This window comes from Rhineura floridana, chromosome 1 (genome assembly GCF_030035675.1).
Source record: "Rhineura floridana isolate rRhiFlo1 chromosome 1, rRhiFlo1.hap2, whole genome shotgun sequence".
Classification (NCBI taxonomy): Eukaryota; Metazoa; Chordata; class Lepidosauria; order Squamata; family Rhineuridae; genus Rhineura; species Rhineura floridana.
In genome coordinates, this window is record NC_084480.1 from 322,535,720 (window position 1) to 322,560,000 (window position 24,281).

General features: G+C 42.9%; 2 protein-coding genes across 2 annotated transcripts in view; both read right to left on the reverse strand.

Moving 5' to 3' along the window:
• Positions 1 to 24,281, reverse strand: part of LOC133375531 (speriolin-like) — a 100,855-nt gene that overhangs the window by 69,169 nt on the left and 7,405 nt on the right. The window lies entirely within an intron of this gene.
• Positions 9,346 to 10,035, reverse strand: LOC133375592 (folliculin-like). The gene has a single exon (XM_061607336.1). The coding sequence runs from the start codon at positions 10,033 to 10,035 to the stop codon at positions 9,346 to 9,348; it is 690 nt and encodes a 229-aa protein (XP_061463320.1).

Sequence of the window (24,281 nt, forward strand, 5' to 3'; positions counted from 1 at the left end):
AGTGGAGAAAACAATTATTAAAAAAAACGGATAGTGGTGGTGAAGAATGGACTGGAGGGAAAAAGGATCCAGAGGTCAAGAATATGGATCAAGGAGGAGGAGGAGGCAGCAGCAGAATGGAGATAAAGAACTGGAGGTGAAAGATGACAACGTGTGTGTGTGTGTGTGTGTATGTGTGTGTGCGTGCGTGCGTGCGTGCGTGCGCGCACTTGGCACACAAAGTGGCCTCCACCACCCTCTTAGGTTACTGTGCTGCATTTGCAGTATTTTAACTTTTTTGCATCTCAGGGGAAAATGTTTGCTTGAGTGAGTGTCCCTTAGTTGGTGGCAGGGCAGGGTCCAGGAGGTGGTTAGGTGAGAGAGGTTATGCTGGCTGGCTGAGTGTGGTGGGGTGCACTTGGTTTGACGTGCAAAGATCTGAGTAGTGGCCTCAGCCTTCCTCCCCACCACCCTTACCAGCGGAGAGACCACCATTGCTATCTTATGAATAAAAATAATTATTCTACTACCACTGTATGTGTTTGTTTATTTTTAATGTTGTTTTAGGCTACTTAGATGTGCAGCAGCCAAGGCCAGCACCTTGTAGGCGTTTTTTTAAGTAACTGAAATGTAATTGTAGTGATTACTTTGGAGGAAAAGTAATCAGTTACTTTCAGAGCAATTGTAATTGTGACGGTAATTACTACTTTTTTGGGCCATGTAACTGTAATTTATTCCTGTTTAAAAGTAATCTTCCAAGCTCTGTTTCCCATACTTTGGGCATTAGTATACAGACATCAAAGACCATGTGATTTATGGCCTGGCTTCCTTCCTACATTTTTATGAAGACTATTACTGGGTCCCATTAGAGCCATTCCCTCAGTTCCTCGTACTGTGCACAAGCCTTTGTTAGTCATTGTCACCAAGTTTACGACTCCCTCCCTCTTAGAATTCAGTTTTAAGTGTTCTATCTAAGAACTCTTAGAATCATAGAATAGTAGAGTTGGAAGGGGCCTATAAGGCCAACAAGTCCAACCCCCTGCGCAATGCAGGAATCTTCATCTTCTCTTATACTCTGCAGTGTGGCCACCTGCTGTTCCAGGCCCCTCACTTTTTCTTCCAGCAGCGCCACCAGCTTGCACTTGTTGCAGGTGTATGCCATGTTGTTCTCAGGCAAGGAGACAAGCATCGCACACACCTTGCAGGCCACCAGCACTGGAGTGTCTTTCCTGTCCATGGTCTCTGCTGCCTTTTGTTTAGTTCTTCCTACTTGTATTGGAATGGCCTGTGCTTTGTCCTGTCCTCCTTCGGGGTAAACAGGAGAGTCCCACTGGTATGTGGTGTGCTGTACAAGGGAAAAATATTTTTTAGGGGCCTCCGCAGCCGAACTTCTCTGCCAAACTCCTGTTAGCTCTCGCTTGGTCTCGCTTGGACCAGCTGACACAGCTCCCTCTGCTCTGCTCTGCTCTGCTCAGTTAGGAGGCAGGAAACAAGATGGATCCAGGAGCACCCCCAGACTACGGACCTGCTCTTTCAGAGGGAGTACTTCCCCATCCAAAGCAGGCAACTGACCAATTATCCGAACTCGGGAACCACCAACCCACAGTGCCTCCGTCTTGCTAGGATTCAGACTCAGTTTATTGGCCCTCATCCAGCCTACCACCGAGTCCAGGCAGCGGTCCAGGGCTTGCACGGCCTCTCCCGATTCAGATGTCACAGAGAAATAGAGCTGGGTATCCTCAGCATACTGATGACACCGCGCCCCAAATCTCCTGATGACTGCTCGCAAGGGCTTCATATAGATGTTAAACAGCAAGGGGGACAAGATGGTACCCTGCGGCACCCCACAGCACAGCTGCCAGGGGGCTGAAAGACAGTCACCAAATGCTATTCTCTGAGAGCGACCCTGGAGATAGGATCTCAACCACTCTAAAACAGTGCCTCCGATACCCATCTCACCAAGTTGGCCCAGAAGGATATCATGGTCAATGGTATCAAAAGCCACTGAGAGATCAAGTAAGAATAACAGGGTCGCACTCCCCCTATCCTTCTCCAGATAAATAATAATAATAATAATAATAATAATAATAATAATAATAATAATAATAATAATAATAATAATAATAATAATATTTAATTTGTGTGTCGCCTATCTGGCAGATAGCCACTCTAGGCAACGTACATTAAAATGGGATAAAATACAATAATATCAAATGCAGTCACATTAGTCTCAATAAATAAAATACTGGACAGTCATCAATACATTTATAAAACATTTACATTTGCAGCATATAATAGATGACAAAATCATGGAGATTAACCCATCCCAAGGATCTCAAAGGCCTGTTGAAATAGCCACGTCTTCAGGGCCTTGCGGAATACATCCAGGGAAGGGGCATGTCGAAGATCAAACGGGAGGGAGTTCCAGAGAGTGGGGGCCACCACAGAAAAAGCCCTCTCCCTAGTACCCACCAACCTAGCTGTTTTGGTTGGTGGGATTGAGAGAAGGCCTTGCGTGACTGATCTGGTCGGGCGGCATAATTGGTGGCAGTGGAGGCGCTCTTTCAGGTAAACTGGGGCAAAACCGTACAGGGTTTTAAAGGCTAATACCAACACCTTGAATCGGGCCCGGAAAACAACCGGCAGCCAGTGTAGATCAAATAACACCGGTGTAATGTGATCACGGCGGCGGCTGTTGGTAAGTAAGCGCGCCGCTGCATTCTGTATAAGTTGTAATTTCCGGGTCGTTTTCAAGGGTAACCCCACGTAGAGCGCATTACAGTAGTCCAATCGAGAGGTGACCAGGGCATGTACCATGAGTGGGAGCTGTTGAACAGGGAGGTAGGGTTGCAGCCTACGTATAAGAAGACGTATAAGAGTTGGCCAGTTGCAAGCCAGTCAAGTGGGATCGGTTTTGGCCTCTCCCTTCTGAGGATGTGGACAAGGTGCTCTCGACTGTGAAGCCTACCACCTGTCTAACTGATCCTTGCCCATCGTGGCTCCTTGTGAGCTGCAAAGAGAAATTGGGCGAGGGGATTAAGGCGGTGGTCAATGCATCCTTGAAGGAGGGTGTAATGCCATTAGCCCTCAAGGAGGCAATTGTAAAGCCCATCTTAAAGAAGCCCTCCTTGGATCCCCAGGTTTTGAATAACTTCTGCCCAATTTCGAATTTACCATTCTTGGGCAAGGTCATTGAGCGAGTGGTGGCTAATCAGCTGTCGACACACTTGGATGAAACGGATTATTTGGATCCATACCAATCGGGTTTCAGGACTGGACATGGAACTGAAACAGCCTTGGTCGCTCTGGTTGATGATATGAGGAGGGCATTAGATAGGGGAGAATTCACCTTTCTTGTCCTCCTCGATCTTTCAGCGGCTTTTGATACTGTTGACCACAGTATCCTTTTACATCGCCTGGAGGGATTGGGAATGAGAGGCACTGTATTACGGTGGTTCCATTCCTTTCTCTCCGATAGGCATCAACAGGTAGCATTGGGGGAGGAGGTTTCAGACCCTTGGCCTCTCAATTGTGGTGTGCCACAGGGCTCTGTCCTCTCTCCCATGCTATTTAATATCTATATGAAGCCGCTGGGGACAATCATTAGGAGATTTGGGTATGCGGATGACACTCAGCGCTGTGGAAGGACGTATTGGTGGCGGAGTCGCTCTATACGTGAAAGAAGGCATTGAATCCAGCAAGCTCAAAACCCCAAAAGAGGCAGACTCCTCCACAGAATCGTGGGTGGTGATGCCATGCCCCAGGAGGGACTTAATACTGGGAACGATCTATCGTCCCCCTGATCAAAATGCTCAGGGAGACCTTGAGATGAGATATGAAATTGAGGAAGCATCCAAACTAGGAAATGTGGTAGTAATGGGTGACTTCAACTACCCGGACATAGATTGTCTGCATATGTGTTCCAGTCATGACAAAGAAGCAGTTTCTAGATATTCTAAATGACTATTCCCTAGACCAGTTGGTCATGTAACCGACCAGAGGGACGGCAACCCTGGACTTAATCCTCAGTGGGGACCGGGACCTGGTGCAAGATGTAAGTGTTGTTGAACCGATTGGGAGCAGTGACCACAGTGCTATTAAATTAAACATACATGTAACTGGCCAATTGCCTAGAAAATCCAACACGGTCACATTTGACTTCAAAAGAGGAAACTTCACAAAAATGAGGGGATTGGTAAAAAGAAAGCTGAAAAACAAAGTCCAGAGGGTCACATCACTCGAAAATGCTTGGAAGTTGTTTAAAAACACTATATTAGAAGCTCAACTGGAGTGCATACCGCAGATCAGAAAAGGTACCGCCAGGGCCAAGAAGATGCCAGCATGGTTAACGAGCAAAGTCAAGGAAGCTCTTAGAGGCAAAAAGTCTTCCCTCAAAAAATGGAAGTCTTGTCCGAATGAAGAAAATAAAAAAGAACACAAACTCTGGCAAAAGAAATGCAAGAAGACAATAAGGGATGCTAAAAAAGAATTTGAGGAGCACATTGCTAAGAACATAAAAACCAACAACAAAAAATTCTATAAATACATTCAAAGCAGGAGACCATCTAGGGAGACAATTGGACCCTTGGATGATAAGGGAGTCAAAGGTGTACTAAAGAACGATAAGGAGATTGCAGAGAAGCTAAATGAATTCTTTGCATCTGTCTTCACAGTGGAAGATATAGGGCAGATCCCTGAACCTGAACTAACATTTGCAGGAAGGGATTCTGAGGAACTGAGACAAATAGTGGTAACGAGAGAGGAAGTTCTAAGCTTAATGGACAATATAAAAACTGACAAATCACCAGGCCCGGATGGCATCCACCCGAGAGTTCTCAAAGAACTCAAAGGTGAAATTGCTGATCTGCTAACTAAAATATGTAACTTGTCCCTCGGATCCTCCTCCGTGCCTGAGGACTGGAAAGTGGCAAATGTAACACCAATCTTCAAAAAGGGATCCAGAGGGGATCCCGGAAATTACAGGCCAGTTAGCTTAACTTCTGTCCCTGGAAAACTGGTAGAAAGTATGATTAAAGGTAGATTAACTAAGCACATAGAAGAACAAGCCTTGCTGAAGCAGAGCCAGCATGGCTTCTGCAAGGGAAAGTCCTGTCTCAGTAACCTATTAGAATTCTTTGAGAGTGTCAACAAGCATATAGATAGAGGTGATCCAGTGGACATAGTGTACTTAGACTTTCAAAAAGCGTTTGACAAGGTACCTCACCAAAGGCTTCTGAGGAAGCTTAGCAGTCATGGAATAAGAGGAGAGGTCCTCTTGTGGATAAGGAATTGGTTAAGAAGCAGAAAGCAGAGAGTAGGAATAAATGGACAGTTCTCCCAATGGAGGGCTGTAGAAAGTGGAGTCCCTCAAAGATCAGTATTGGGACCTGTACTTTTCAACTTGTTCATTAATGACCTAGAATTAGGAGTGAGCAGTGAAGTGGCCAAGTTTGCTGATGACACTAAATTGTTCAGGGTTGTTAAAACAAAAAGGGATTGCGAAGAGCTCCAAAAAGACCTCTCCAAACTGAGTGAATGGGCAGAAAAATGGCAAATGCAATTCAATATAAACAAGTGTAAAATTATGCATATTGGAGCAAAAAATCTTAATTTCACATACACGCTCATGGGGTCTGAACTGGCGGTGACCGACCAGGAGAGAGACCTCAGGGTTGTAGTGGACAGCACGATGAAAATGTCGACCCAGTGTGCGGCAGCTGTGAAAAAGGCAAATTCCATGCTAGCGATAATTAGGAAAGGTATTGAAAATAAAACAGCCGATATCATAATGCCATTGTATAAATCTATGGTGCGGCCGCATTTGGAATACTGTGTACAGTTCTGGTCGCCTCATCTCAAAAAGGATATTCTAGAGTTGGAAAAGGTTCAGAAGAGGGCAACCAGAATGATCAAGGGGATGGAGTGACTCCCTTACGAGGAAAGGTTGCAGCATTTGGGGCTTTTTAGTTTAGAGAAAAGGCGGGTCAGAGGAGACATGATAGAAGTGTATAAAATTATGCATGGCATTGAGAAAGTGGATAGAGAAAAGTTCTTCTCCCTCTCTCATAATACTAGAACTCATGGACATTCAAAGAAGCTGAATGTTGGAAGATTCAGGAAAGACAAAAGGAAGTCCTTCTTTACCCAGCGCATAGTTAAACTATGGAATTTGCTCCCACAAGATGCAGTAATGGCCACCAGCTTGGATGGCTTTAAAAGAAGATTAGACAAATTCATGGAGGACAGGGCTATCAATGGCTACTAGCTGTGATGGCTGTGCTCTGCCACCCTAGTCAGAGGCAGCATGCTTCTGAAAACCAGTTGCCGGAAGCCTCAGGAGGGGAGAGTGTTCTTGCACTCGGGTCCTGCTTGCGGGCTTCCCCCAGGCACCTGGTTGGCCACTGTGAGAACAGGATGCTGGACTAGATGGGCCACTGGCCTGATCCAGCAGGCTCTTCTTATGTTCTTATGTTCTTATGAGTGGATGGATGGGAAGGAACAGGTTGAAGTTGAATCCCGATAAGACTGAGGTGCTGCTTGTGGGAGACAAGGGAAGGTTGGGAGATGTTGACCTGATGTTCAATGGGGTAAGATTGCCCCTAAAGGACCAGGTCCGCAGCCTTGGGGTTGTTCTTGATTCCAGGCTGTCCATGGAGGCTCAGATTTCGGCAGTGAGCCGGGCAGCCTGGTATCAATTACACCTCATTCGTAGGCTGCAACCCTACCTCCCTGCTCATCAGCTCCCACTGGTAGTACATGCCCTGGTCACCTCTCATTTAGACTACTGCAATGCGCTCTACGTGGGGTTACCCTTGAAAATGGTCCGGAAATTACAACTTATACAAAATGCTGCGGCTCGACTACTTACAAATTGTCGCCGCCGGGAACATATCACTCTAGTGTTATTCGATCTACACTGGCTTCCAGTTATTTTCCGGGCTCAATTCAAGGTGTTGGTACTAACCTTTAAATCCCTACATGGTTTCGGCCCAGTTTACCTGATGGAGCGCCTCCAGCGTCACCAATTATGCCGCCCAACAAGATCAGCCACTCAGGGCCTTCTCTCAGTCCCACCAACTAAAACAGCTAGGTTGGCGGGGACTAGAGAGAGGGCATTTTCAGTGGCAGCCCCCACTTTCTGGAACTCCCTCCCATTCGATCTTCGCCATGCCCCTTCCCTGAATGTATTCCGCAAAGCCTTGAAGACCTGGCTTTTCAGACAGGCCTTTGGGACTTCCGGGGAGGGTTAATTTTCAGGACTAATTGCCTATTACTCTGAACTGTTATCATTCCTATTTATAGTTTCCTTGTTATATTGTATTTTATGTGTATTTTATTGTGCTGCATTTACTGCAACTGATTTGTACGTCGCCTAGAGTGGCCATTGGCCAGATAGGCGACACATAAATTAAATTATTATTATTATTATTATTATTATTATTATTATTATTAAGGTGTAATTGATACCAAGCTGCCCGGCTCACAGCCAAAATCTGAGCCTCCATGGACAGCTTGGAATCAAGAATGACCCCGAGGCTGCGGACCTGGTCCTGTAGGGGCAACCTCACCCCGCCAAACACCAGGTCAACATCTCCCAACCCTCCCTTGTCTCCCACAAGTTGTATCTCGGTCTTATCAGGGTTCAGCTTCAGCCTGTTCCTACCCATCCATCCACTCATGGATTCCAGGCACTTGGAAATGGTATCCACAGCCAACTCCGGTGAGGACTTAAATGAGAGATAGAGCTGAGTGTCATCCGCATATTGGTGGCACTGCAACCCAAATCTCCTGATGATTGCCCCCAGCGGCTTTACATAGATGTTAAATAGCATGGGAGAGAGGATAGAACCCTGTGGCACACCACAATTGAGAGGCCAAGGGTCTGAAACCTCATCACCCAATGCTACCTGTTGACGCCTATCAGAGAGAAAGGAATAGAACCACCGTAAAACCGTGCCTCCCAATCCCAAACTCTCCAGGGGATCTAAAAGGATACCGTGGTCAACGGTATCAAAAGCCGCTGAGAGATCCAGGAGGACAAGGAAGGTGAATTCTCCCCTATCCAATGCCCTCCTCATATCATCTACCAGAGTGACCAAGGCTGTTTCAGTTCCATGTCCAGTCCTGAAACCTGATTGGTATGAATCTAGATAATCCGTTTCATCCAAGTGTGTCTGCAACTGATTTGCCACCACTCGCTCAATGACCTTGCCCAAGAATGGTAAATTCGAAATTGGGCGAAAGTTGTTTAAAATTTGGGGATCCAAGGAGGACTTCTTTAAGATGGGTTTTATAATAGCCTCCTTGAGGGCTAGTGGCATAACACCCTCTTGCAAGGATGTATTAACCATTGCCTTGATCCCCTCGCCCAATCTCTCTTTGCAGCTCATAAGGAGCCACGACGGGCAAGGATCAAGTAGACAAGTGGTAGGCCTTACAGATGAGAGCACCTTGTCCACATCCTCAGAAGGAAGAGGCCGAAATCGTTCCCAATTGACCGGTTTTCAACTGGCCAACTCTAGCTCACTCCCTGTATCCACGGCGCACGGAATCGAGCTCCTCAGGTGCTCAATTTTATCAGCAAAGTGCTTTGCCAATTTGTCACAGGAGGCCTTGGACTGTTCCAAGGGTTCCTGAGCAACTGGACCGACCAGGCTTCGGACCACCTGGAACAACCTCCTGGGACAGCACTCTGCTGATGCAATAGAGGCAGCAAAGAATTCCCTCTTTGCTGCCCTTACTGCCACCTGGTAGGCAGCTATTGCTGCTCTAACCTGTGTCCGAGCATTTTCGGAGCGCGACTTCCGCCACCGGCGCTCTAGTCGTCTCACCTCCTGTCTCAAAGTACGCAACCGTGGTGTGTACCATGGTGCTACCTGAGTTCTGTTCAGGGGGAGAGAACGTTTCGGAGCCACTCGGTCTAACGCCCCGACGATCCTCTCATTCCACTCCGTCACCAGGGCTTTGACCAGGCGACCTTCAGCAGGTTCCAAGTCCCCAAGCGCCGTCAGGAAACCATCTGGATCCATCAGGTGCCTGGGGCGGACCATTCTAATAGGACCTTTACCCCTGTGGAGGGCGTGTGGCATCAAGAGATCCATCTTTTCCAGATAGTGGTCTGACCATGACACGGGGGTAAAAGAAATAACCCCTAACTTCAGCACACTATTTTTATTTATTTATTTTTAAAACTTATATACCGCCCGACTAGCAATAGCTCTCTGGGCGGTGAACATAGATACAATAAAATACAATATGGTACACAAAAAAAACATCACAGTCTAAAACAGCAAAGGCTCAGAATCAAGTTTCAGACATTACAGTACATTAACAAAAATTAGAATTAAAATTAATTGATTAATATCTTTACCGCACAAACTGAGGCCATAGCCACCTGTCTCTCCCGCCCCCGGCTTCCACTTCCAAACATGCCCACACCTTAAGTGCTTTGCCCTGAAGCTCGTCAATGATGCCTCTGATCTTCCCCAGCAGGAAAGGCCAAGAGTTGATGAGGTAGATGCGGTCCATCATAATGGTGATGATGCTGTACCAGCGCTGGAAGCCACGCGCCAGGCTGTCCTTGATAAAGAAGGTGTGGCTGAACACAAAGCCATGCTGCTCATCGCCAAAGAAGATGGGGCCTTCGCGTCCCGGACAGACCTCACAGCTGAGGCTGCGGACACAAGCCTGCCGCACGATGCTGAAGAGCTGGGGGTGGTTTGGGTGCTGGTGGCTGACGTATTTGATTGAGGTCTCTTTGTCATGGCTGACGTAGCCTGGGTGCCCTGCGGGAAGAGAGCGGCACCCCTCACACATATCTGACTTCTTGGGCCCTGGGCTGCTGGAGTCTGCGCTGGCACCTTCCGCTGGGCTGTGCGAGCGGATCCGGCTGCTCATCTGGATGCCTCCTTCCTCCTCTTCTGCCTGTTCGCTTTGGCTGGGGCTGTCTCCGCTTCCTGCCCCTTGCGGAAGAGGGACATGAAGGACTTCTGTGCAAAAGAGGGTGCGAGGCCCATGCAGCTCACAAAAGTGGCAAAGGACAACGATGGTATTCATTGCTGCTCCCCTGCAGGAACCCCTTTGTTCCCTCTTCAGGTGCCAAGCCAAGCTCCTAGCCCTGCGTGAGGGTTGTGTTCCACCACAGGGCGAAAGGGAAGACCCTTCCCCCCCGGGACAAATACAAGGTCGAGAGCATGACCGGCTACATGGGTGGGCTCAATATTACTAAGGCGCAGTTCCCAGGAAGCCATGGTTTCCAGGAAATCCCGAGGAGCTCCGATGAGAGTGGTCTCGGCATGTATGTTAAAGTCACCCAGAACTAACAGCTCCGGGGACAACATTCGCACATCCGAGACCACCTCCAGCACCTCGGCCAGGGAGTCTGCCGTGCAGCGGGGTGGCCGGTACACGAGCAGGATCCCTAAACTGCCCTTCGAGCCCAACCTCCAGTACATACAGTCAACAAAGTTAGTCCCACGAAGGGGAGGTCTGGCAAAGATCAACGACTCTCGATAAATAACTGCCACTCCCCCTCCCCGCCTTCCCACCCTCGGCTGCTGTGCGTAGCGGAAACCTGGTGGACACATGGCCTCAAGAATAGGAGCTGAGGCTTCATCCAACCAGGTCTCCGTAATACATGCCAGGTCTGCACATTCATCCAGGATCACATCACGGATGGTAGATGTTTTCTGTACTACAGTTTTTTGTATGTCCAGTTCAGAGCGAAAACCACCAGTCGGAGACGAGGGTGCAATCAATTCTTGTTTTATTAAAGTAATGGATACATCAAAGGCTGTACGCCTCATAGAAACCCCTATGCTAACTCACTACAATCCCTAACTCCACTCTAGACATGCTCTGCAACTTGTGAGGAAAGTTAACTCAGCGCCTACTTCCAGGTGCGGTAGCCTCAAATAGGAGAGGTCTTGGGCGTAACCTCTCACTCTGTCGCACACACGCCCCCTTCTGCCCTGTCTGCTTCTCCCGACGTTGTGAGTGTGGGGGGGGCGAGCCTCCGAGGGCTTATCGGAAAGCACAGGTTCCTGATCAGCAGGCGGGAGAAGGGAGGGCGGGGAAGCGTTGGGCGTTTCTAAGATACTGCTTGGTGAAGGAGGAGTGTCTGCTCTCTCAGGAGCATCCCCCAACAGTCCCATGGGAGTGCTGGGGGGCTGAGCACTGTCCCATTGAAGGGCAGGACCAGCCGTGGGAACTGGCGAGGCAGGCGACTCGCTCTCTTCCCCAAGGTCAGGGTTAGACTCAACAACAGCTGGATCGTCCATGCTCCCTAACGGCTGAGGCTTCTGAAACTCATGCCTTTCCCCTCCTTCCTCGGGAAGAAGGCTGGGTCTGTCACCCCGGGCTCAATAATAAAGCGCGACCAAGGCTGATTCAGTCCCATAACCAGGCCTGGAATGGGTCAAGATTTTCATCCACGAGTACTTGCAGTTGCTGCGCCACAACCCTCTCAATCACCTTCCCTAAAAAGGGGGTATCTGCAACCGGTCGGTAATTGTCACAGACCAATGGGTCCAGGGTGGGCTTTTTCAGGAGCAGCTGGATCACCGCCTCTTTCAGGGCAACTGGAACCACTCCCTCTCACAATGATGCATGGACCACACCCTGGATCCACTTGGTCAAACCCCCACGGCAAGCTTTAATAAGCCAAGAAGGGCAAGGGTTGAGGGACACATTGCTGGCCGCATCATCACAAGCACCTTGTCTACATCATCAGGCCGCATCAACTGAAACTGATCCCAAGAAGTTGCAGCAGACATTGCACTGGACGCCTCACTGGGGACTACAGTAGATGTGGATGGGGCATCAAGATTGCTATGGAGGCGAGCAATTTGATCCTCAAAGTGCCTTGCAAACAATTCAGTGGGCCTTCGAAGGGTCTAAAACTCCATTTTCTTGAGCTGATGTCAACAGACCCCTGACAATACAGAAAAGCTCCACTGGACGTCTACTTGAGGATGCGATAGTGGCAGAGACGTGGGCCTTCTTCACCACCCTCATTGCCATGCAGAAGGCATGGTTATGGTGTTTTACTTGCATTCAATCAGCCTCGCAGTACGTCTTTCACCACTTGCGCTCTAGCTGTTGTCTAGTCTGTTTCATTGCCCTTAGTTCACTAGTGTGCCAAGGAGCAAACCGGTCTCCACAATGCCAGAGAGGGCGCTCAGGGGCAACTGTGTTAAAAGCCTCATGCGCCTTGCTGTTCCACAGCATGACAACGGCTTTAACAGGGTCACCTGCTCTATCTACTGAGAACTCGCCCAGGGCATTCAGGAATCCAGTGGAATGTTGTAGTAATGGGTGATTTCAACTACCCTGACATAGATTGGCTACAAAGGTGTTCCAGTCATGACAAAGAGGTAACATTTCCAGATACCCTAAATGATTGTGCCCTAGAACAGTTGGTCATGGAACCATCCAGAGGGGCAGGGAACCTGGACTTAAAGTGGTGCCCAGGACCTGGTGCGAGATGTAAGTGTTGTCGAACCAACTGGGAACAGTGACCATAGTGTTACTAAATTTAACATACATGCAAATGGCCAATTGCCAAATTGCCAAAATCCAACACAGTCACATTTGACTTCAAAAGAGGAAACTTCCCCAAAATGAGGAGATTGGTAAAAAGAAAGTTGAAAGACAAAGTCCAGAGGGTCAAATTACCCCAAAATGCTTGGGAATTGTTTAAAAAACAATAATATATGCTCAGCCCAAGTGTACCCCACAGACAGGAAAGGGACCACTAGGGCCAAAAGGATGCAGAGTCAAAGAAGGTATTACAGGCAAGAAAACTCCCTTCAAAAAATGGAATTTGTGTCTGAATGAGGAAAAGGAACACAAACTCTGGCAAAAGAAATGCAAGAAGACAATAAGGGATGCTAAATAAACAATTTGAGTCTGGACTTCCACGCAAGCTGCACTGGGATAAAGCGAAGCGTTTTTTCTTTTTAAAAAAAAACGTTCTTAACCAGCGAGCCCACTTCTACCTAAATCTTATCATTCGGCTTAAATTACTGCAATAAAAGGGATTTGTTTATGAATCAGCAACTGAGAAACCTGGGTGAGTCATACCTTTTCTCTTTTAAATATAATTAAGGAAGAAAGAAAATATAAACAACTTATATACTTCTTTTACGACAAAAAGCTGGCTTGAATTTGGAGTTATAAAGTTTAAAAACGGATGAGAGGCAATTATTATATTTTGGACTAATTTTCTCTTTGGACTATTTCTCTTTGGATAAATCCGCTGCTCGTATATGCTAATAACTGTTTAGTCTTGGCAACCAGAATTGTTTTGCATTCTTGGATACAGATAAGAACTGCTGGCTGGATTTCAATAATAGGCCTGGAATATTAACTCTTTTTTCGGTGGAGAGAAAAAAGAAAAGAAATAGATTGCCTCTAGGTTCTGAAATAGTGATTAATATTAGAAATTAAAGGCTTATTTTTGAAAATGGCAACTAAAAAAACAACTAAGGGGCGAAGAGGTTCTATTGATACACAGGAAGAGGATATGCCCTCAGAAATGTTTCAAAAAATAATGGAAGGGATCAATGCTATAAAACAGGAGATGAAACAGGAAATGAATGAAATGAAAACTGAATTGACAGATATAAGAGACTATATTAAAACACAAGTGGATGAGATTAAAGGGACAATTGGGCAAATAAAGGAGGATGCAAAAAATACTAAAGAAAAGGTACAAACCTTGGAGAATAGAACAGATATATTAAATCTGGAATTAGAAAAAAATTTGGACTATGGGGCTGTGACTGAAATGAGAAGTAAAGAGCATTGTTTGAGATTCCGTGCAATCCCTGAGGAAACAGGTGAAGACATCAGAGATAAAATTGTTAATGCTTTAGTAAAATTTCTGGATTTGAATGAAGATCGGATGGAATTTGAAATAGACAAAGTTTATAGAATTAATTCCAGATATGCAACAATGAAAAAAATTCCAAGAGATGTGCTTGTTCATTTTGTAAAGAAAACGACCAGAGATATGGTATTACAGCAACATTTTAAATATACCTTTAAAATTGATGGTAAGGAAATACTGGTGTTGAAAGAAATCCCTATTAGACTTTTACGTAAGAGAAAAGAATATGCTTTCCTTACAGAAAAACTTAAGCAATGCAAAATTCAATTTAGGTGGGATGTTCCAGAAGGAGTGATTTTTACATTCAGACAACAGAAATATAGATTGAATACTGTTCAAAAAGCAAGGGACTTCCTGAGAAAAGCTTCAAAAGATATGGAAGAAGATAAACTCAAAGATATGGATATAGTTCCTGGGAAACAAAGTCAACAAGGATATGCAGAGGAGGGGAAGGAAGATGATGGATCAAAAGGAGCACCAGGCACATTTTAAAATACATGCTTAATGATGGATTACAAATACCTAACTTGGAATATAAATGGAGCTAACACGGCACAAAAGAGAAAGAAAGTGTTTCATTACTTGAAAAAATTAAAATTGGATATAATTTGTTTACAGGAAACTCATATTCAGAAGAAAGACTCCAAATATTTGATTTGTAAAAATTTGGGTGAAGAATTTATTTCAGCTGGACCAAAAAAAAAAAATGGAGTTGTTCTTTATATTAATCCACAATTGCTTCCTAAATTGGTATTACTGGATGATAGTGGTAGATTTGTGGGGGTTGAAATTACTTTACAAGGTACAAACATTTTGATAGTGGGTATTTATGCCCCCAATGAAGATAAAACAAGGTTTTATACAAGACTTATGGAAAAATTGTCAGAGCTTTCATATGAGCATTGGTGTGTCATGGGTGACTGGAATGGGGTAATCTCACCAAAAATTGATAGGCTTTCTGAAAAAAATATCAAAGAGACACAAGGTAAATTACCGAAGATTTGTTTTGAACTCATGGAACATTTAGAATTGGTGGATACCTGGAGATATATAAATGATAACGCAAAGGAATTTACTTATTTTTCAGAAAGACATAAAACATTTTCGAGGATTGATATGATTTGGATGTCTAAAATTTTAGCGAAGGATATCTTTAAAATGGATATATTACCAAAAACTTTTTCGGATCACAATCCCGTGATATTAACTTTAAAAAAAAAAAATCTTGGATTTAGATGGAGACTAAATGAATCTTTATTACAGAATGATAAAGTAGTACAAGAATGTAAGAAGAAATTAAAAGAGTTCTTTGAATATAATTTATATAAAGGAACAAGTGAAAATATTGTTTGGGATACAAGTAAGGCATTTATGAGGGGATACTTTATTAAATGTAACTCTGAATTAAAAAAAAAGAAACAACAGAAAATGCAATTAATTTTGGAAGAAATAAAACAAAAAGAGGAAGAATTGAAAAAGAATCCAGCTAAAGTTTCTATTGTAAATCAAATTAAAATGTTACAGAAGCAAGTATCAATGTTGACAGTCAGAGAAATTGAAAGGAAATTAAATTTTGCTAAACAAAGGACTTTTGAATTTGCAAATAAACCTGGGAAATGGTTAGCATATAAGTTAAGAAAAGAACGTCAAAAAAACATTATTTTAAAGATACAAGAAGGAGACGAGATGCTCACAGATAATGTAAAAATTAAAAAGATTTTCCATCAATATTACTCAACATTATACAAGTGTCAAGAAATTCCATCTGAAAAAATAGAAGAGTACTTATCCAAACAGAATTTGCCTAAAATTACAGATTTTCAGAGACAAGTTATTAATGGCCCTATTACGTCAAGAGAGATATCTGAAGCTATAAATAAAATTAAATTAGGAAAGGCACCAGGACCAGATGGGTTATCTGCAATGTATTATAAATGTTTGGAGGAAGAACTCTTGTTACCCCTACAGTCTACAATGAATTCTATTTTGCAAGAGGGAAAGATACCCGATAGTTGGAAAAATGCTAATATAACATTAATACCTAAAGAGGACCAAGATTTAACTAAAACAAAAAATTATCGGCCAATATCTTTATTGAACAATGACTATAAAATTTTTACAATGATCTTGGCTGAAAGATTGAAAATAATATTGCAACAATTTATTCAGGAAGATCAATCAGGGTTTCTACCTAAAAGACAATTACGTGACAACGTCAGGAATGTTTTGAATGTGTTGGAATATTTAGAACAACGAAATGATAAACAAGCAGCTTTGATTTTTTTAGATGCTGAAAAAGCGTTTGATAATTTGAATTGGAAATTTATGTTCCAGGTTTTGGAGCAAATGGATTTTGGAGACAACTTTATAAAATGGATTAGATCGATTTATACATCACAGAAGGCCCAGATAATTGTTAATGGAGACTTAACGGATTCATGTGAAATACAAAAGGGTACAAGACAGGGATGTCCATTATCTCCCCTTTTATTTATTTTGGTTTTAGAAGTGCTGCTTAGAGATATAAGGCAAGATAAAAGGATTTCGGGTTTGAAAATAAAAAAAGAAGAATATAAATTGAGAGCATTTGCTGATGATTTGATAATTGTATTAGAAAACCCTTTGGAAGGAATTCATATATTGATGGATAAATTAAAAGAATTTGGACCGTTAGCAGGATTTAAGATCAACAATCAAAAAACAAAGATGTTGGTGAAAAATTTAACTTTAAGTGAACAGAAAGAGTTAATGGACAAGACAGATTTTACAATAGAAAAAAAGTTGAAGTATCTAGGTATTATTATGACAAATAAAAACTCAAAGTTGTTCCATAACAACTATGAAAAATTATGGACAGAGATTAAGAAAGACTTGCTAAGATGGGATAAATTACAACTGTCATTAATGGGTAGAATATCTGTGATAAAAATGAATGTATTACCGAGAATGATGTTTTTGTTCCAAACAATACCTGTAATATCCTCTGATTTACCTTTTAAACAATGGCAAAAAGATATTTCTAAATTTGTATGGCAAGGAAAAAAACCAAGAGTTAAATTTAAATTACTTCAAGATGCTAAAGAAAGAGGAGGACTGGGATTACCAAATTTGAGACTTTATTTTGCTGCCTGCTGTTTAGTCTGGATAAAGGAATGGATTTTATTGAGGAATAAAAGACTATTGGATTTGGAAGGCCATAACTTGAAGTGGGGATGGCACGGATATCTATGGTATGACAAAGTAAAAGTAAACGTAGACTTTAACAATCATTTTATAAGACGTCCTCTGTTGAAAATATGGAATAGATATAAACCAAGGTTTTTTTCGAAAATACCATTATGTGTCTCAAGTCAAGAAGCGTTTTATAGAAGAGAAATGACTGGAAAAGAGAAATGGTTAACTTATCAAGATCTATTAGAAAATGTACATGGAGAATACACAATGAAAGAGAGAGAACAACTGATAAAGGAAGGATATAGTTTTCATTGGTTTGCTTATTTACAATTGTTAGAAAGATATAAAATGGATAAGAAAATGTATGGGTTTGAAATAAGTAAATCTGATTTTGAAATAGGTTTGTGTACAAATGATGAAAACATAATTGCGAAAATGTATAAACTTTTACTGAAAATGGATATGGAGGAAGAACAAGTAAAAGAGTGCATGGTAAAGTGGGCAAAAAATTTTGGTTATAACATACAAATGGATCAATGGGAAAATATGTGGAAAAAAGGCTTGAAATTTACATTATGTTATAATCTTAAAGAAAATTTTTATAAAATGATGTACCGTTGGTACATGACTCCAGAAAAGCTGTCAAAAATGTATAGTAATGTCTCTAATGTTTGTTGGAAATGTAATCAACAAGAAGGATCTTTTTATCATATGTGGTGGTCATGTAAAAAGGCAAAATTATTCTGGGCACAGATAGGCAGGAAGATGCAAAAAATTTTAAAAATAAATATTCAGTCAAAACCAGAATTTTTTTTATTGGGCTTTATGGATAAACAAATAGAAAAGAAATATGGAAGAATAATATTATATATGATTACGGCAGCAAGATTATTATATGCACAAAAGTGGAAAATGGAATCAATACCAACAATGGAAGAATGGCTATTGAAATTAATGGACTTAGTAGAAATGGATAAATTGACGTGTTTACTTAGAGAAAAATCGACAGATACATTCCTTAAGGATTGGAAGCCTCTCTTAGACTTTTTGTCAAAAGATCAAAATAAAATGATGATACTGGGATTTGATGATTAATTAAGACAGCTTATGGAGAAAAGGGACTATGTATGTATATATATTAAGGGACAGGTTTGATGTATATTATATACTTATAGCTGATTTGTGACAAATCGGAAGTCAACCATTTTATTTTCATTTTTTGTTGTAATATTGTTATGTTTTTTCTTACTTTGTTTTGTTTGTTTTTGGAAAAATTTGAATAAAAATTATATAAAAAAAAAAAAAATTACCCCAAAATGCTTGGGAATTGTTTAAAAAACAATAATATATGCTCAGCCCAAGTGTACCCCACAGACAGGAAAGGGACCACTAGGGCCAAAAGGATGCAGAGTCAAAGAAGGTATTACAGGCAAGAAAACTCCCTTCAAAAAATGGAATTTGTGTCTGAATGAGGAAAAGGAACACAAACTCTGGCAAAAGAAATGCAAGAAGACAATAAGGGATGCTAAATAAACAATTTGAGGAGTACATTGCTAAAAACATAAAAGCCAACACCATTTTTTTTAAAAAAATCCATTCAAAGCAGGAGACCATCTAGGGAGGCAATTGGACCCTTGGATGACAAGGGACTCAAAGGTGTAATAAGGGAGACAAAGGTATGCTAAAGCAGGATGAGGAGATTGTAGAGAAGTTAAATTAATTTTTTGCATCTTTCTTCATGGTAGAGGATATAGGATAAATCCCTAAATCTGAACTAACATTTGCAGGAAGGGAGTCTGAAGAACTGAGGCCAACAGCGGTGACGAGAAATGAAATTCTAGACTTATTAGACAAAATAAAAACTGTCAAATCACGGGGTCTGGATGGCATCCACCCGAAAGTTCTCAAAGAACTCAAATCCCGGAAATTACAGACTAGTTAGCTTAACGTTTGTCCCAGGAAAACTGGTAGAAAGTATTATTGAATCTGTTCAAATTTTGACAAAAATCTGTCAAGAAATATGGAAAACTAAACAATGGCCCACAGACTGGAAGCGTTCAATATACACCCCAATCCCAAAGAAAGGGGATCCCAGGGAATGCAGTAATTATTGAACTATTAGTATTATTATTTCAACGTATATACCGCCCTTAGCAGAATAGCTCTCAGGGCGGTGAACAAACAAGATAAAATACAATATATCATAGTAAAAAATCACAAAAACATGTACAAACAAACAACAGAAAGCACAACAAAAACGAAATAGAACACAAATTAAGAAGGATACATGTTAAAAGTAGAAAGATTAAGAAAATTAAAAGATTAAAAGATTAAAATGCCTGGGGGCATAAAAAGGTCTTTACCTGGCGCCGGAAAGATAGAAGTGTAGGCGCCAGGCGTACCTCTTCGGGGAGGCTGTTCCACAACTCAGGGGCCACCACAGAAAAGGCCCTAGATCTAGTAACCACCCTCCGGGCTTCCCGATGAGCTGGTACCCGGAGGAGGGCCTTAGATTCTGAACGAAGTGGACGGGTAGGTTCATAGCGAGAGAGGCGTTCCACAAGGTATTGAGGTCCCACGCCGTGTAAGGCTTTATAGGTCAAAACCAGCACCTTGAATCTCGCCCAGAAGCAAATAGGGAGCCAGTGCAGACGCGCCAGAATAGGTGTTATATGCGAAGACCGACTGGTCCTCGTCAATAGTCTGGCAGCCGCGTTCTGCACCAGCTGAAGCTTCCGAACTGTCTTCAAGGGCAGCCCTACGTAGAGCGCATTACAGTAATCCAATCTTGAAGTTACCAGAGCATGAACAACGGAGGTGAGGTCGTCCCTGTCCAGGTAGGGGCGTAGTTGGGCTACCAGATGAAGATGGTAAAATGCATTCCATGCCACCGAGGCCACTTGGGCCTCGAGAGACAAGGAAGAGTCGAAAAGAACCCCCAAACTACTGCCTTAATATCCCATGCAAGTAAAGTACAGTAGGGCCCCGCTTTACGGCGTTCTGCTTTAAGGCGTTCCGCTGAGGCAGCGGCTTTCGTTTTTAATTCAAAAGCTATTTTTTTCTCTTTTGCAACATTTTGCGCCGTTTTTGCGTCATTTTTACGTGACACAGCCCATTAAAGTCAATGGGGTTCTGCTCTACAGCGTTTTCCGCTTTACGGTGGGGGTCCGGAACGGAACCCGCCGTATAAGTGGGGCCCTACTGTAATGCTCAAGATTCTACAACAAAGGTTCTTACCATACATGGAGCAAGAAATGCCACATGTCCAAGCTGGATTTAGAAAGGGAAGAGGCACCAGAGATCATATTGTCGGAGAGTGGCGATACTGGGAATGGAGATTTCTGAGTAAGCCTATATGTGTGTTTGAATCTTTGCCAAAGATTCTACCTTCCCTGCAAATTAGTTAGACAGAGACTTTAAGCTTTAAAATAAGAAATAACTACTTTATTCTGGAAGTACATACTTGATAGGAAAGAGTTCTACATCTAGCTAACTAGCTAAGTTGGAGATGCAAACACTAGGCCTAGTGTTTGCCCTCATGCTTGGAGGAGAAGGAGAGACAAAGAGAAGACGTCTGCCCTCCCTCCCAAGAGAAGGAGGAAGGAGGGAAGGAGATGTGGTCAACATCCTATGCATATCAGTCTAGCACAGTGATTCTCAAACGGTGCGCCCAGGCACACTGGTGTGCCCTAAGAGGTGGCTAGGTGTGCCTCAAATATTATGAAAGTATATTTTAAAACAAAAAAAGTTTGAGAATCACTGGTCTAGCAGGCAGGAAGAGACAGCAGGAGATCAAAGGACAGGTATAGCCTAGCAACCAGAAGGTCTCGTCTCTAGCTACCCTTTTTAACCCCATGCAGCCTCAACCCACAAGTTGGAGTTGAACCACATATTCCCATATCGCAAACATACTGTACGTTGGATAATGGAACGGACCAAGGAATTTCAGAAGGAAATCACCCTGTGCGTTATAGATTACAGCAAAGCCTTTGACTGTGTAGATCATGAAAAACTATGGAATGCTTTAAAAGAAATGGGGGTGCCACAGCATCTGATTGTCCTGATGCACAACCTATACTTGGCTACTGTAAGGACAGAATATGGAGAAACTGATTGGTTCCCCATCGGAAAGGGTGTGAGACAGGGGTGTATTTTATCCAGAGCTTGGAAAAGTTACTTTTTTGAACTACAACTCCCATCAACCCCAGCCAGCATGGCCACTAGATTGGGCTGTTGGGAGTTGTAATTCAAAAAAGTAACTTTTCCAAGCTCTGATTTTATCACCCTATTTATTTAATCTATAAGCAGAACATATCATACGGAAAGCAGGACTGGATCAAGATGAAGGAGGTGTGAAAATTGGAGGGAGAAATATCAATCATTTAAGATATGCAGACGATACCATACTACTAGCAGAAACCAGTAATGATTTGAAACGAAAGCTGATGAAAGTTAAAGAGGAAAGCACAAAAGCAGGACTACAGCTGAACGTCAGAAAGACTAAAGTAATGACAACAGAAGATTTATGCAACTTTAAAGTTGACAATGAGGACATTGAACTTGTCAAGGATTATCAATAGCGTGGCACAGTCATTAACCAAGATAAATCAGAAGAAGGCTAGGACTGGGGAGGGCAGCTATGAGAGAACTATGAGAGAACTAGAAAAGGTCCTCAAATGCAAAGATGTATCACTGAAAACTAAAGTCAGGATCATTCAGACCATGGTATTCCCGATCTCTATGTATGGATGTGAAAGTTGGACAGTGAAAAAAATGGATAAGAGAAAAATCCACTCATTTGAAATGTGGTGTTGGAGGAGAGCTTTGTGGATACCATGGACTGCGAAAAAGACAAATAACTGGGTGTTAGAACAAATTAAACCAGAACTGTCACTAGGAGCAAAAATGATGAAACGGAGGTTATCATACTTTGGACACATAATGAGAAGACATGATTCACTAGAGAAGACAATAATGCTGGGGAAAACAGAAGGGAGTAGAAAAAGAGGAAGGCCAAACAAGAGATGGATTGGTTCCATAAAGGAAGCCACAGACCTGAACTTACAAAATCTGAACAGGGTGGTTCATGACAGATGCTTTTGGAGGTCACTGATTCATAGGGTTGCCATAAGTCGTAATAGACTTGAAGGCACATAACAAGAAGCTTAAGATCTGTCCTGGGAAAACTGGTAGAAAGTATTATTAAAGATAAACCAGGCATATAGAAGAACAAGCCTTGCTGAAGCAGAACCAACATGGCTTCTGCAAGGAAAAATCCTTTCTCACTATTTGAGTTCTTTGAGAGTGTCAACAGGCATATAGATAGAGGTGATCCAGTGGACATAGTGTACTTGGACTTTCAAAAAGCGTTTGACAAGGTACCTCACCAAAGACTCCTGAGGAAGCTTAGCAATCATGGAATAAGAGGAGAGGTCCTCTTGTGGATCAGGAATTGGTTAAGAAACAGGAAGCAGAAAGGAAGAATAAACAGACATCTCTCCCAGTGGAGGGCTGTAGAAAGTGGAGTCCCCCGAGGATTAGAATTGGGACCTGGGCTTTTCAACTTGTTCACAAACAATCTAGAGGAGTGGTTTCCAACCTGAAGGTGAGAGCCCAGGGGGGTCATGAAGTAATCCCAGGTGGGTTGCAAAGAGCCAAGAAAAGAACTTTTTATTACTTTTAAAAATTAATTAATGGCTCATTGGTGAACCACCAACTGTACATGCAGCTGCTTCTGCCTTCCCTTCTTTCCTTCCAGTCCATTCCGGCCATACGGAGAGCTGAGCAGCACATCACTCAAGCAAGTGCTTCAAGGGAAGCAGCCAGCTGGGCTGATTTACGCCCTAGCACCTCTTTTGTCCGCGGCAGTGAGGGGCGATTGATCAAGCTGATGGGCTCTAGCTGTTGAGACAGAGGGTGGCTGCCTGCCAAAAAGTAACAGGACAGAGACTGTAGAGAGAAAGGGTTTTTCTCCCTCCCAACACTAGAACTCATGAATCTCTATTAAAGATCAACGTTGGGAAATTCAGGACAGACACAAGAAAGTACTTCTTCACACAGTGCACAGTTAAATGATGGGATTCTCTCCCACAAGAGCAGTGCTGGCCACCAACGTGGATGGCTTTGAAAGAGAGTTAGACAGATTCATGGAGGAAAAGCTTCTCAATGGCTACTAGCCACGATGCTGTGGTCTGCCATTATAGCCACGTGTTATGCCTCCTGAAAATCAGTTCCCAGAAGCCACAGGAGGGGAGAGTTCTCCTTGTGGGCTTCCCATTGGGGCATCTGGTTGGCCACTTCGAGAACAGGTTGCTGGACTAGGTGGGCCACTGGCCTGATCCAGCTGCTATGGGGCTCTTCGTCTTATGTTCTTATTGTACAGGGAGCAACAGGAAGGCAGGATTATGCCTACCAGTTTTAGGTGTTCTCAGAGCTGGTAGCTCTTCGCAAGCACCTTGGTTTAACTGGGTTTATTTATTTATAAGTTTTCTTAGGCACCTTTCATAGTCAGGTTCCAGGGCATGTGGCAGCAAAAGAACCATTGAAAGGTTGAAAAAGAAGCTGTTGTTGTTATGTGCCTCCAAGTCGACTACGACTTATGGCGACCCTAAGAATCAGCAACCTCCAAGAGCATCTGTCATGAACCACCCTGTTCAGATCTTGTGTTCAGGTGTGTGGCTTCCTTTATGGAATCAATCCAACTCTTGTTTGATCTTCCTCTTTTTCTTCTCCCTTCTGTTTTCCCCAGCATTATTGTCTTTTCTACTGAATCATGTCTCCTCATGATGTGTCCAAAGTATGATAGCCTCAGTTTCATCATTTTAGCTTCTAGTGACAGTTCTGGCTTAATTTGTTCTAACACCCAATTATTTGTCTTTTTCGTAGTCCATGGTATCCGCAAAGCTCTCCTCCAACACCACATTTCAAATGAGCTGATTTTTCTCTTACCCGCTTTTTTCAGTGTCCAACTTTCACATCCATACTTAGAGATCGTCAATACCATGGTCTGAATGACCCTGACTTTGGTGTTCAGTGATACAATTTTGCACCTGTAACTGTTAGCCGAAAAAGAAGTAAAACTGTTTGTATATAATTATTAAACAATACAAAAAAACCCCCACACAATTCCAAGCAAAAGCTGCACAGTATAGATGAAATGAAAACTGAGGCCATTGATCTTTTACGTTTCAAAGGTCAAGGTCAAAAGTTGCATCTCCATCAGCGGGAGATGGCTATA